Source organism: Trichosurus vulpecula, chromosome 2 (assembly GCF_011100635.1).
Source record: "Trichosurus vulpecula isolate mTriVul1 chromosome 2, mTriVul1.pri, whole genome shotgun sequence".
NCBI lineage: Eukaryota > Metazoa > Chordata > Mammalia > Diprotodontia > Phalangeridae > Trichosurus > Trichosurus vulpecula.
The window spans coordinates 192036844-192052130 of NC_050574.1; the positions used below are offsets into that span (position 1 = coordinate 192036844).

Here is a 15287-nt window from a genome sequence, read left to right on the forward strand (position 1 = left end):
ATCTTTAGACAATTAAGATTAACATTTTATTGAGCTTTTTTTCATTTCCCTAAGAAGTGATCAGAACTGTTCCTTCCCCAAAGCACATACCTGATTTTTAGCTGCAACTCCAATTGTTCTGTTTTTTGATCCAAATGATATTACTGATCTGAAAGAGAAATACAAGCCACACTTAAACAACACAGAGCAACATTAACAGGCAATTTGCAAGGCACTGGGGATAATCTAATTGAAACCTCAGGCTCCAAGTGGAGCCACAGAAAGTAGGAGCTCCACAGACGAATGACCAAGGCATGCTTGCCAACCTATTTTGATGGTATCAGGGTAGAAGTTACTTTATGGTTTAGGAAAAAGAGAATTAAGAGGAATTCCCACAAGTATATGCCCTATAAAGACAACTCTCTGAGTCTTAAGAACACTAATAAGATAATTCTGAAGGGCAAGGTTACTGGTCCCAAGCACATTTAGGAATATCACTCAGTAACAGTATCAAATATCAAATACCATCGATACCATGGGAAATATTCCTAAGTGATAAACCAAATCACTATTTAAATATCTTCCTCTAAAATTTTTGTGATCCAGAACTCTTTTTCTCATCTCCTTCTGAATGAAAACAGCAACAGGGATGAAGGCTAGGAAAAGGTGCTGAGGGTCATTCCCTTCTCCATTTCACATGCTGCAGATCACCAGGGGCTTCAGTATTAGTCTTTAACCTAGAGTTAACATCAATGACACATTATTTTCACTCTCCATCACTACTAGCAAGACTTTCACAGCTTTCATGTTCTCTTATGGGATTTATGTATACAGAAGGATCAGCAAACTTTTTAGTCCAAAATACCAGTAACCAAGTAGTATCTGAGTACCACTGGAACTAACATACCTAGATGAAAGAAAAAAGGGGAAAAAAGAAGAGAGAGAATGAAAAGGTGAAAGACAAGTAGCAGAATGCCATTTAAATGCCTAATTCTGTATCCCTGACCTACATACAGATTTTACCCTATCACTGAAGATAAAACCAAACATCCAGTAAAAACTCAGGAAAAAAAAAGGGGGTGGGGTGGGGCTGGGGCAAGGCATGCTTCATTAAGTCTATATAGTTAATTTACAAGGATAAAAAAAAACAGAATCCTAGACTATTTAGGCATTAAGGATGGAAAAAGGCAATGAGAATCACCCTAGAAGTAGAAGCTGATAGTAGAGAGGTTGGAAAAACACCTGATAAGGGACTTCAGAACTGTTTGCAGAGTAGCAGGTATTACTGTTTCTTGCCCTGGGTACAAGCCTACACTAGATAATTTACATAGAATCTTAATTCTAAGATCCTACCACTTTAGACCTGAAATTAAAAACTTTATTTGATCATTACGCTTTTTTAAAAAGGGGGACGGGGAGACATGTAACAGCTCAATAAATTTTTCTGACCCTCATTAGACAAACACCCTAAATTTCCCCACTGCTTGAATTCTGGAGAATATTTGAGTAAGAGCTTATTTTAAATGGACTAGCATATCGTTTATGATGAACTTGCTTTTTGTTGGTTCCCCACTCCAATTTTTAAAAAAGAGGTTTGCTTAGGGGGAAAAGGGTGTGTATGTTGGGGGTGGGGAGTACATTTTCTGATGTCAGACTGACCCTAGTGGTGACAGCTTCAGTCTGTTTCCTCAGTCTTTCAATACATATCTATTACAAGCGCACCTTGCCCTAGGAATAAACAAGGATCTCCAAACTTTGCGCTTGGGGAAAACTGCCCCCGAATCCCTGACTTCTAATTTTACATTTACCTACACAAGATGGAGGTTACACCTGAGGGAACGGAACAAGGGCCGCCCTCCGGCCAAGGTTGCTTGTGGCCCCATCCGCGGGGGTCTGCGTAGGATAACGCGCTCGACACAGCGTCGTTAATCCGCCGATGGCGGGAGCCCTTCGCTAACCCATCACTACAGACGGGGTGTCTCGCATCTCCCCCGACGCTCGGCACGAAGCTCCGAGCCTACCAAGTGCTTCACATTCCCCGAATGACTAGAGACGCGGCTCTGGGCCAAGGGCGACCATTCTGCATTGTTCAATCCGCACTCCCAGCCCGGCGAAGCCGGGGTCTGCCTCCTCACTCCCTAACTTTCACCGCCCCGGGGGCGGTCCCTCCCCCGCGGAAGCCCCACGGGCAGGTTTGCGGGCGGTCACCCTAGCAGCGGGCCAACGCGCGGCGCGGGGATAGGGGGGAGGGGGAGGCCGGCCGCCCTCCGGGAGCACGGCGGGCTCTGGAAGCTTCCGAGGCGCAGGGGCGAGCGCGGCGGCAGAACGCGGCTGCTCCGCGGCGCGGCGCTAAGATCTACGCTGGGGCCGCTGCCTGCCGGGGCGGAGGAAATGGGGGGAGGGCAGGCCGGCTGGAGGCGGCTCCAAGCCCGGGTGAGGGGAAAGCGGGGGCGGGCGGAGACCGAAGCAGCCCCCTCCGGGCCGGCGGGGGAAACCGCGGCAGAAGCTCAGGCTTTGTCGCAGTCAGATTCCCCCCAAAGTTGATGAGACAGAAAACGAATGAATGATGGCCGCTTCCCACCCGGCACCACCTCCATTCCTGTCCCCGGGGGGAATCCTAGGGATGAGGCCCCCCACCCTCGGAGATCTCCGTACGCCCCCCCCCATATTCTAGAAAGAGTCACGCCCACGCCTGGCCCCAAACTCAAGACCCTGAGCGCTCAGAAAGGGAGATTTGGGGGAGAGGGGCGGGGATGCGCGTGGAGAAAAAGGGAAAAGCCCGGATCAGCCGGCTTTCTTTCACCTTGCACCCGCCCCTTCCCCTCGCTTCTTCCTACCGCCCCTCGCCTCTCAAAGCTTTCTTTCGCTCCCCCCCAGTCGCTGCATCCCTGCGGCGCGCACACACTTACGGGGTGCACCGGTCGCTGAACTCGTTGGCGATGGTCTCGATTCCCCCGGCCCGAGCCACCGCGATGTAGCAGCTCTGGGAGCCCACGTCTAGCCCCACCACCGACATGGCTGGAGCTGCTGCTGCCTCCTTCTTCTACTGCCTGAGAGCCGCTTGTCGCTGGGTCCGCCCGAGCGCTGCTGCCGCCGCCGCCGTCTCGCGCCTGCTCAGCTCGGAAAGGCTCTGACAGACCCGACTCACGGCGCCAGGCGGGGTGGGGGGAGGGAGAGAGGAAGATGGACAGACGTGCCCCCTGCCGCTGGCCCGCTCTGCCTGCTGGTCTAGCTCGCTGGGTCGGTCTCGCAGGGTGGCACGCGCAGCCGCTCCTCCTTTCGCTCCTAGACCCGCAGCGCGCGTGCCGAAGCACCGGCTCAGACAGAAGGGAAGTCCGGCCTCCTCAGCTTTATGTAGCTCCCTGATGAGAACTTTCCAGAATCTGCGGCATTTACTCCCCGGCGCCTCCGCCGGCTCCCCTCCCACTCCTCCCCTGACCACGTGCCACTTCCGCTTCCGTCTTCTCGAGCCTTCTCGAAAGATTCTAGCCAATAGGCGGCCGTCCCTTCCTCCCGACTTGCCGCCGTTGCCATGGCCGCGGAGAAGTCGCCCGTTTGCCATAGGCCTCGGACACAAAAGCCTGACCCGCCCTCTGTCCCTCCCCCTCTTCCCGTTCTCCTCCCTGACAGGAAGTAAGGGCAATGGCTTCCGAGAGCTAGGGCCCCGTAGCGGCTCCTCCTCCGAGGTGAGTCGTTCGCGCTTCGGAGAATCGGTTTTACCTGCGTAGTCAAACTAAAGATGGTGTGGCTCTGAGAACGCCACGGTGTTTGTAAAGATTGCGGACCCCGGGCACTCAATCCTTAGCCGGACGGCCTGACGCCGGGAAATCCTAACCTGGGCGTTGTGGCGGGGGTCGGAGGGTGGGGGCGGGGCGGAAATCGGGGGATTGACGGACCGCTCCTGCGGGGCTCTGAAGTGTGAGGTTACACCTGGCGAACATCCCAGGCCGCGGCGCTCGGCCCAAGCTTAGAGTTGGGGGGATGGGAAGCGGGGGGAGGTCACGTCCTTTACAATCCGGTCCTTCACCTGTCCGGTTGTTTTCAGCTACTTAACCTGAAGCTTAGTTTTGCTTTTTGATTTTGCTTATTTGTTGCTGGTGGGTTTTTTTTGGGGGGGGGGAGGGGGAAGGCAGGGGCGTTCCGTGTTTGAATTCCCCAGTCACCTTATGATAGAGGTTTTCACTTTGAGAAACGTAAGGAGTGAGTGCAGGAATGCGTTACTGTTTTTTGCTTTTCTTCTGAAAGCCAACAGCATGCCTTTATCAAGTGCACTGTTAAAGGGTGTTGTTCTGGAGTTGTCTTGTTTGTTTGCTTTCAATAAAGGAAAACTACAAGTGTCTCAGTCGAAATTGAGCTACTGATGACTCCGAAGATCAAACTGCTTTCTGCGTGTGTTTACTATTTATGAAATAAATTTGCTCAACCCGATGAAAAGATGACTCTTCTGGAGGCGGCAGTGGATGAAGTCAGGAAGACCTGAGGTCCTATGTGGCTTCACACACTTAATGATTGTGTAACCCAGGGCAAGTCACTTGTGTTTGCCTGAGTTTCCTGAACTGTTAAGTGAAAATAATAGCACCTACCTCTGAGAGATGTGAGGATCAAATGAGATATTTGTAAATTACTTAGTACAGTCCACACATAGTAGGAACTTGATAAATGTTTCTGTCCCTCCCTCTTTCCCTCCTTTCCTTACACCCCTTTCTCCCTCCCTTTTTCCTTCCCTTCCCCTCCCCCTCTATTCCCTCTCTCTTCTCTCTTCCTCCTTCCTTCCCTGTCTTTCCCTTTTACTGAAGACAACCCTTCTACTTGTACACCTGATCCCATTTCTCTGCCTGATTGCCCCACTATCATCCTCTTTCTCTCCTTAATCTCTTCATAGCTTCCTTCCCCTCCTACTAGCATAGTCCAGCCACACTGGCTTACTTGCTCACATGGGATCTTGTGTTGCCTATCTCTGCGCTTTTATAATCACTAACTCTCCCCATGCTTGGAATGCCCTTTTCTCACCTGCTCCTGGCTTCCTAAAAGGCAATCCACAGTTAAATGTATTTAATCTCTTGTTACTTCCCTTTACATCCACTATTTTCTAGTCAAGCTGTCCACCCTGCTCATGCTGTCCTTCACCTCCATTCCTTTATTTATGTCACTTCCGATGCCTAGTGCATAAATTCATAGATCTAGAGCTTATGGACCTGTAATATCAGCTAGTCCAAAGCCCTCACTTAGAGTCACTTCCATAAAGTTTTCACTGACCACTTGCCCCACCTGAGAGTTTCCGACCAACCAACTCATTCTATCAAGTGTGTGGCACTGTGTGAGGTGCCAGTGAAGAAGAGGCAAAACAAAAACCAAAAAAATTCCCTCTTCCTGAAAAAGCTTATATTTTACTGGGAGGAATTATTACACAATAAGTTTTTAATATAAAATAATTCAACTGAGTTCCACACTAAAGTCATTTTAAAATAATTTCCTTAAACCAATCCCCAGCATAAGCACAGCTCAGTCCTAATACAGTATATTAGGACCTACAGTCAGGAAGACCCAAGTCAAATCCAGCCCCAAACACGTACTGACTGTATGACCCTGAGCAAATACTTAACCTCTGTCTGCCTCAGTTCCCCCATCTATAAAATGGGGATGATAGTACCTACCTCCCAGATTGTTGTGAAGATTAAATTACATATTTGTAAAATGCTTTACAAACCATAAAGCAGTATAAAATGCTAGCTATTACTATTGCTTTATTCACAAACAGGCATTATGCTGCTTTCTGGAACATAATGGGAAGAACTGGGAAAAAATCTTGGAAATATAAAACAAACAACTTATAGTCACATTTTTACAGGGTTAAAGTTAATGACCACTGGTTCTGGTACTCCTGTAGTCTTTAAACAGGAGAAGGGAGAGGAGGTGAGGAGGAGGAGGATTCTTCAGTTCTAATCAAATATACTCCCCCTTTTGTACTAATAATAGCCCAATTATGTAGGTAGTATGAGTATTACCATTCCATTTTACTAATGAACAAACTGAACCTGATGGGAGATTTCATGATTTTCCCCAGGCCACAGAGCTAGTAAGTGGTTAGGTATTAGGACTCACTGCTCTTTCTGTTTTTTTAGTTAGATGAAGTGTACTTTTCCTAGCTGTGGACAGTCTTTCATTCTTCTTTGACTTCACTGAGAGCTATCATCTCTGCTCAACTGCAGGTTTGGGGGATTCTGTGGGTATGAAAGAGCTCCTCTTCCCAGCCCTTGCTTCTAGCATGTTAGTTTCTTTACCTCCAGCCATTTACTTGCATCCACTTCTTTGTGGCTACCAGCAGCCCACCTCTGGGGTCCCTTTTTATGAGGGATATATACCTCAGCAATCCTACTCATACCAGTCTCACGCTATTTTAAAGGACAATTTTGACTCTCTGTAGCTTGAATTTTGATCACTCAGAAACAGAATGTTTTATTTACGGTAGTATGGGAATTAACTGGGACAGTCAAATTTATTGACCTATACAATAAACCTTACAACCATTTACATTTTAACACTTTTAATATGTAATATATCTTTTTCTTTCAGTCATTTATTTTACACAATTTGGTATTAAGGTCACAAGATTTTGACACAGTCTTTATTCTTCATCTTGAAGCAATACTTTTTCATCACATTGGATCATAAGCATACCTTTGACAAACATTTTCCTACAAGGAGAAATCATTCGGGGCCTACAGTGTGCTAGGCACTGTACTGAGTGCTGGGAATACAAAGAGAGGCAAAAGAAAATCCTTACTCTCATGGAGCATACAGTCTAACAGGAGAGACAAGCAAACAAATCTGTACAAATACGCTATATTCAATATAAATAGGAAGTGAATAAGAGGGAAGCCACTAGTAGAATTTAAGAGATTTTGGGAAAGGCTTCCTGTAGAAGATGTCTAGAATTGATTATAGCCCACAGATTTTAAAATTCATCATTCTCTCAGTGGATATAAGACTTGGAAGCCCCCTTTAAACAAAAAGAAAAGAAAAAAATCCAAGGATTTGTTTTTGTTGTGCCACTTTTCGTGACCCCATTTGGGGTTTCTTGGCAAAGATACTGGAGTGGTTTGCCATTTTCTTCAGCTCATTTTACAGATGAAGAAACTGAGGCAAACAGTGTGAAGTGACTTGCCGAGGGGTCACACAGCTAGTAAGTGTCTGAGGCCAGATTTGAATTCATGAAGTTGATTCGTCCTGACTCCAGGCCTGGTGCTCTATCCACTGAGCCACCTAGCTACTCCAAGATTTGTAGGTGGATGTTTTACATTCTGAAGAAGATGCCCATATCATCTTCCAGATTCATCTGGACTTCTAACAACAGTTTTGGCATAGTCTTAAAAGAAAAATTAATTTCATCTGTAAAAATTACCTTTTCCCAATCTTCAGTACTCTAAACTTTATATTTTCTAGCCCATGACAAGTGTTTTGTTTTTTTTTTATAGCAAGGGTTAACAGTTTTGAAATTTCACTGGTCACCTTGTTCTTCTGATTTCAAAATGCTTATGCCTTTCGTGGAGAAATCAGTAACAGTCTAGGTGCCTAATGTCTCTGAAGTCATGTGTTTTCTGAGGATTAATTAGACTGCTTTGCAGCTATAGTTTGCCAGTTCTTGTTCTTTTTTTTCTGATGCACTTTCCTTTGTACTTTACTGATCAAGGCCTTGTCTTTATGGACTTGGATAATTCTTGAAACACTGACTTCCCCACATCAGCAGCCTTTGCAGTATCTTTAAAATTATGAAAGTAGGCTCTTTAGGAGCTATAAGTTTTGCACATTGACTTGGAATAATATCTATTCTTTGAAATCCCAAGGAAAGAGCAATGAAATATTTGTGTATGGCACAAAATCTAGCATTCAGTTGACAAAAAACTGACCAAAAGTGGGGAAAACAGGTTAATCTGGTTTCATCTGGTCAAGATCAGACATTTGGATTCAGCCAAGTGTCAGTAGAAGCGCACACATGCACACGCGCGCACACATACATGGCCGTTGCTGTTACAGAATGAAATCATATAAGAATTGTTGCTTGTCCTTACATAGTTGCACAACATTGTATAACTTACTATAGAATCAGTCAACTAACTATTAAGCACATATGGATATATGCAGCATAAATGTAAAGTAAATAAATACAAAGTAGTTTTAAATAAAAGGTAGTTTGTCTGGAAAGGGAACTATGATTAAAAGGATTCAGAAAGGCTTTATGCAGACAATTGTGCATGAATTGTACCTTGAGGGAAGAGGACTGGGAAGGGAATCAAGCATATAATGAGATTGTAAACCTGAGAGATTGGAGAGCTGGTGGTACCTTCAACAGAAACACAGAACTTTGAAAAGGAGAGGGTTTTGGAGGAAAGTAATGATTTAAGTTTTGGACATGTTGAATTTGAGATGTGTCCTGGAGACATCCAGTTGAAAATGTCCAAAAGGCAGTTGGTGATACAGGACTAAAGCTGCTCAAGGGAGACTGAGGCAGGATGTGGTGTGTGGATGTGGATGTATGAGTGTGCAGATGTGCACACAGATGTGATCTGTATGGAGATAGTTGTTAAACCTGTAAGAGCTGATAAGGTTACCAAAGAGAGTATTGGGGAAAAGAGAAGACAGAAGATAGACTTTGGGGGGAACACTTAGAATTAGAAGGTATGACATGAAAAAAAAAAAGTAAGATATGGATGATGGCATGAGGAGCAGGCAGGTAGGTAGGAGAACCTAGAGTGAGTAGTAGCATGAAAACCCAAATGCAGCTGATGAGCAGGATGTATACTTCGAAAAGACCATTAGAGTTGACAATTAAGGATCATTAGTAATTTTGGAAAGAGCAGTTTTAGTTGAATGATGAGGTTGGGGACCAGAATTACAAAGAGTTGAGGAAAAGTAAAGGCAGCAAGTGAAGACAACTTTTTCAAGGGGGTTGCTTGAGGTGATGTCTAGTAAAGGTTTTTTTAAGGATAGGAGAAACTTGGCATGTTTTAAGACTTCGGGGGAAGGAACCAATAGCTAGGTGGAAGTTGGGGGATGTGTGGGGGATGATTAAGGGTAGAGTCTAATGGAGAAGACAAGAAGGGGCAGAATCCAATGCAAGTCAGATTAGTCTAGATAAGAAGGGCCACCTCTTTGTCAGAGACTGGGGTAGGGGAGTAGAGAGTAGGAGAAGATATCAAGGGTTTTTGAGATAAAGAGAATGGGAGAAAAAGAAGCTCATGCCAGATGCCTGAGGTTTTCTCAGAAGAATAAGATGTTCATCTAGAAGAGATGAAGGAAGGAGGTGTGTGGTAGGCTTCAGAAGGGAAGAGGTTTGGAATAGCTTCTGTGGGGAGTGAGAGAGGGAATTGATTTGGAAGCAATCAAAGCATTGCCTTGCTGTAGTAAGGGCCCAAGAGTCTAAATCATATGAATTGGTAACATGCCTGAAGCAGACTGCAAATGGTGGGTGTAAAAAAAGGGCTAAGGTTTGGCAAGAGATGAGTGGTGATAGGACTAAGAGAGTAAAGGACCTGGGGGCCCTTTCCCACCTGATGGGAAAGGACAGTGTAGAGTTGAAGTGGGTAAGGGAGGAGAGTGAAGCCAGCAGGGATGATGGCCTGGAGAAGTACTAAAGGGGACAAAGGGTTTGGAGGTTTTGACTACATTTGTCTGCATTGGTTGCTTCAGCTAAAGTCAGGTTCAGGGAAACTAATTAATTAAATTAGGTGGGTATGCTTTACATGAGATCGTTGAAAGGAGGGTACCTAGACTAGGTTGGAGGAGCATCATCAAATCCTTGCAAATTTTGGAGACTGGTCTCCATGTGTTATGCTCATGATTACCTTTCCAACCCTCCAACCCTGCAACAGGTACCACAGAGTTACTCTGGTTCTGGAAACAATGGGACCTAGGATGAAAGAGAGAGAAGTGTGGGCAGAGGCACCCCCCAGAGATATGGGAAGGGAAGGCCAGAACACAGATATGGTATAAGAGACAATGTGCAATTTGTGTATGACAATTTTGAAGTATACACATGTATGCTTCCTCAGACTATAAACTTCTGATCAGTCCAATATTTGAATGCCTACTAGAGTTACAGAAGTATGTGGTATCATACATGTAAGAACTGTTTTTTTTTTTTTTGTACGGGTAGAATTGTGCTCAGATACTCTTTTTTTTTTTTGAAGAACGTTTTTGCTCAGATATTCTTAAAACACAAACTTAGTGTCTATCCTGACCTCTTGAAACATTTGCTTGCTAAAGTAAATTGAATTCTTCTGATAGCCCTTTCAGGAGTGATATTTTATAACACCGTGGATCCATTTAGTATGCTGTTTTGGCATGTGGGTGTCTACATTTTCAGATAGTAATGCAGTGGTATACGTTAATAATTAAGTGGCTCTATAATCATATTGGGTCTATATGCCATTAGTTCAGATCACAGCCCATCCATACCTAATCCTGTCTGTGACTTCCTCTCAAACCTCAGGAGCTATGGTCTCTCTCCAGTGTCCTGGTGGTATTTGTCCAGATCTTTTTTCCTATGGGTTCTTGTGTTACATTCAGACCGTCCATTTTAAAAAAATTTTTATTTCTTACTCTTATTAGCAAGCACTTGCTTCTTACATTGTACATTTACTGGATGATACCTTTTATGCCACTTACATTTATTCCTGCATGCATTTGGGAAATCCTGCAAATGACCCCAGGCTGCTCCCTGAAAAAAAGTGTAGAGGGAACAAAGTATGACTATTGGACAATTGGCTGTCTTAATCTTCAATCAGTCAACAACAGTAAACATTTATTGAGCACCTACTATGTGCCAGGCACTATACTAAGCTCTTAATCTTGAGAGGGACTAATCTGGGGGCTTGGCAGATCACAGCTAAACATGCAGATATATGTGGCTGGTAAATGCATGGCACATCTGGCATTTAAGTTTTCCCCTGTCCTCCCTTATTTTTTTTTAAAACCACCTATGGACCTTGTATGTACTAGTTACTACTAGTTACTATATCACTAGCACACAGTAGCAGGAAAATAATTGAAACCATAAAGATCAAAGAAACCTCGTTTTTTACACTTACCTTTTTCTATTTGCTTTTTATCTCCTAGGAACCCCAGAACATCTATGATTCAGCCCATACCTAAACAAGAAAACACTTTCAAAAACATCCTGGAGAAGTGCTCACCCAGCTTTTGCTTGAAGGCCTTGAGTGAGATGGAACTAACTGCTAAATTGTAATGAGTATGTGTTTGAATACTGCAGAATTCTTTTAGTGAGAGTTCTAAAATGATACCAGGTTGCAATTAATGCAAGCAAAAATTCAATTAATGTGACACATGGGAGGAAGCCAATGCTGTTAAATACCACTAAATCATCATTCTGTACTTAGCTATCATTAAGTGTAGATGTGATGTGCCATTGCATACCATAATCAACAGTTTTGTTAATTTTTCAAAAAAAGAGCCCTTAATAAAATGGACAAAAGGAAAAATACTTCAGATGGCAACACTGCCAGCACAAAAAAGAAGAGACTTGTTATTACATTAGAACAAAAATTTGATGTAATCGAACGGCATGAACGTGGTCATAGTAACTCTAAAATAGGAAGAGATATAGGAATGCCTGAATCTACAGTACGGAATATTATAAAACATGCAGGTGAAATTAAAAAAAAAGGCAAAGTTGCATCAACTTTTTGTGGTTTGCAAACAACTACGAGAAACAGAAGTATTACGATGATAGAAATGGAGCGTCTGTTAGCTGTATGGATTGAAGACTGCAACCAAAAATGCATTCCTCTTACCAGAGCGGCCATTCAGACAAAAGCTTCAAGTTTATTTAAGGCAGTTAAAGAAAATGGAAATGAAATGGATAGTGAAGAAACATTTGCTGCAAGTGTTGGTTGGTTTAATCGCTTTAAAAATCGACTTCAATTGCATAATGCTAAAATTACCAGAGAGGCAGCCAGTGCAGATAAGGACACCACGGTGTGGAAGCACATTTTGCCACACTCTACAAATAGTAATTTTGAGGGTTTCCCCCCTCAAAAACAGACTGTTATAGAAGAAATAACAAACATTGGCAGAAAGCTTGGTTTTGATGAACTAGAAAATGGTGATGTCCGAGAATTGCTCATTTCACACTCAGAAGAGTTGGCCGATAATGATCTTCATTTAGAACAACAACAAGTGTTTGAAGAAGCCGAGAATGATGCCAAAGAATCAGATAATATGCAGATGAAGGAGTTCACTCTCAAGGAATTTGAAGATATTTTTCGAGCTGTAGAAGTCATGAAGCAAAAAATTATCAATGCTGATCCTAACGTCAGTCGAAGTATACAAATTCGCCAAGATGTGGATAAAGCTCTCTGTACCTACCAGCATATGTATGAGGATTTAAAGAAAAAGACAGTTCAGCCTGCTCTGCTAAACTATATTAAACAAGAATAAAGACATTTTTGTCATCTCATTGTAGGCTTATCATTAGATATAGTCAATAATTTTTAAATTTTGCGTTCTAGTGTTCCTTTGTAATAAACTCAAATTAGAAATACATTTTTTGCTATTAGGTTAATAAAGAGATTAAAAAACTTATTTTTAAAAATTTCATTACACATTTCCATTGGGCTAGAACCACTTATCTATTTTACATGATTATAACATTCAGTAGTGTAAATTTAGACTGTGTTACCACTTTACAGGATTTCATTATTGGGATCTAGCTGTACCTCTTTAATGTCCAAGAACCTGAGTTGAACCTTGAAAAAATCTGTTTAATCAGAGGTAGAAGTAAGGAGGTTATGATGGACTGCTTGTGTAAAAATATGGAGATGGGTTTTATGTAACAGTAGGACAGCTGAGCTGGAACATAGCGTTCAAAAGGGGGGGCAAAAGTAAATTTGGGAAGGGAAGTTGGAGTTAAGCCATAGATAATTTTAAATTTTAGATTGAGAAGTCTGTATTTTATGCTAGAAATAATAGTAAGATGTTGACGATTTTTGAGCAGGCAAGTGACATAGACATAGACTTAACACTTTAGTGTCCTTTTGCTTAAGCATTTTCTTCTCCAGGATATACATCATCTCTCTAAGGTTCTGTTCTAGGTCCATAACCTCATTGACTCCCATGGGTCTAGCCATCGTCTCAATATCCTTTGTAAGATGTAGCATTCAGAACTGAAAACAGTACTCCAGATGTGATCTGGCCAGAATAAATACAGCAAAATGATAACCCACCCTGGTCTGGATACTTGGCCTCTCTTAATCAAAACCCCCAATCATTTTTAAACTGACCACTATCTGGCTATATCTCCCTTAATTTCTATTTGTGAAGTAGCTTTTTTTGAAACCAAGCATTGAGACTTTATATTTATCTCTACTAAATTTCATATTACTAGGTTAGAACTAGCATTTTAGTCCATCAAGATCTTTTTGCATTGAGTTTTGTGTTAACTCTCCTTTTAAACTTTGTGTCACCTATATATTTAATAATCAACACCACTCTTTCAGCCAAGTCATTGGTAAAAAACATTAAGCAGAACAGGGTCAAGACAGACTCTGGGACCTTACGTTAGAGATTTCCTTCCAAGGTGATAAAGAGCTGTTAGTACAATGTACTTTTGGGGTTTGGCAATTCAGTCGGTACCTACCTTACAGATTAACTGTAACTAGAGTCATTTGGCTGTCTTTTCTGCAAGTATTGCAGGAAAAATTTTGTCAAACTGTTAAAATGTAGGCAAACTGACTTCCTCCTGATTCATCAGTTTAATAGCTTTGTAAAAAAAAAAAAAGTCTGCCATGACCTATTTTTGGTGAGGCCGTTCTGACTTGTGATCATTGCTGCTTTTTTTCTAGGTTTAGCAAGATGGTGGAATAAATAAATGGTTCTCAGTGTAACTTCCAAACCCTGCCGTCTCAGCTTTTATTTTCTCTTCTCTTAGAAGTTTCTACAAAGCAGGGATCCAGCCAGATGTTCCAACACCCCAGTTTGAGGAGGACTTTGAAATTGCTCACCACTAGTACTTGGTATGGGAGGAAACCTCATAGTGATGGATAGGAGAGGGGCTAACCAACGCAGAGGTCTCATAGAAAACCAATTGGTCTCTATAAAAAGTGAAAGACGAGAAAACAGACGAAATCTGGGCATAGGCCTAGCCCATAAATAGTAAAATAAGCTGTGACATTTTTTTTAAAGGTAAGTGGGATACCACGTTGTGGTACATGCTTGTGATCTCTGCGGCTAGAGGGACTGAGTCTTGTGGCTCCCACCAGTTTGGTAACTGAGAGCTGCAGTAGGGCTGTAAGCTACTTGGGTGTCTGCACTAAGTACATCACTAATATGGTGAGTCCCAAGGAGCAGAGGGCCAATGTGCTGCCAAAGGAGGGGCAAACCAACCCAGGTCAGAAAAAGCAAGTTAAAGCTTGCATATCTGATGGCCATTGGAATTAGGCCTGTTAGTGACCACTTAACTTTTTAGCCTGGGTGACATAGGAACACAGGGTTGGGGTGGGAATAAGTAACAAACTACAGGAGAATGTAATACTTGGAGTAAATCAAAGAATAAATGCTCTACGTTAGTGAAAACCTCAGGAAAAAAAAAGACCCACAACATAAATTCTATGGGACACCCAGAAATAGCATAACAGCAAGAACCTCCAGAATGGCTTAAAAGAAATGAGAAGAACCTAGCGCAGAAGTTATCAGTCTTAGAGAAGTAAGACATAAAAAAAAGTTGCCGATTGAGAACACAAGGAAGTCTAGATTGCACATTGTGTTCACTAAACATGTCTTTAATATTAAAATTGAGATCAAACTCACTAGTCTACATATAGTTTGAAAATAGGACTTTGATTCCCTTTAAAAAAAAATAGGACAATTATTCAGTCCTGTAGCACTTTTCCTGATCTCCACAGATTTGGAACAGTCACCCGACAATAATATCTCTCAGTTCTTTCAGTACCTTAGAATGTAGTTCAATTGGGCCTTGTGACTTGAACTCACCAGGATCTGCTTGGTACTCTATTATAGTCTCTCTTTCCTTATCTTAGGTTTTAATTCCCGATTTGCTTACTCCCAGACTAAGATCGTTCTCCTTGGCAGGGAAAACAGAAGAAAATAGTAAAAACTGAGTAGTCCTGCTTTCATTCTGTCATCGGCATATTCCTCCTTTGATCCCTCTTACCCTAATGCATCCTTTTACCTCCAATGTGACCTTTTAAAAAAATCTAATCTTTACCTATTTAAGGTATCCCTAAAGCCACTAGCCTGAGGCTTTCTCTGCTATATACACATCCCTCTGCCCC

At 42.8% G+C, this 15287-nt stretch overlaps 2 protein-coding genes across 3 annotated transcripts in view; one reads left to right on the forward strand and one right to left on the reverse strand.

Moving 5' to 3' along the window:
• The window catches only part of HSPH1 (heat shock protein family H (Hsp110) member 1), a 30905-nt gene extending 27476 nt beyond the window's left edge, over nucleotides 1-3429 (reverse strand). The window contains exons 1-2 of one of the 2 annotated variants that reach the window (XM_036744404.1): nucleotides 2889-3429; nucleotides 91-148 (exon numbers count right to left, since the gene is read on the reverse strand). In XM_036744404.1, coding sequence (XP_036600299.1) covers nucleotides 91-148; nucleotides 2889-2995 — 165 coding nt within the window. In that variant the 5' untranslated portion in view covers nucleotides 2996-3429. The remainder of the gene's footprint in view (nucleotides 1-90; nucleotides 149-2888) is intronic. The other variant, XM_036744405.1, reaches the window with a different exon arrangement.
• A 163-nt stretch (nucleotides 3430-3592) lies between these two features.
• On the forward strand, nucleotides 3593-13888 carry LOC118840014. Its single transcript, XM_036747522.1, has 2 exons — nucleotides 3593-3665; nucleotides 11095-13888. The coding sequence occupies exon 2, from the start codon at nucleotides 11461-11463 to the stop codon at nucleotides 12433-12435; it is 975 nt and encodes a 324-aa protein (XP_036603417.1). The 5' UTR covers nucleotides 3593-3665; nucleotides 11095-11460; the 3' UTR covers nucleotides 12436-13888.
• The last annotated feature ends 1399 nt before the right edge of the window (nucleotides 13889-15287 follow it).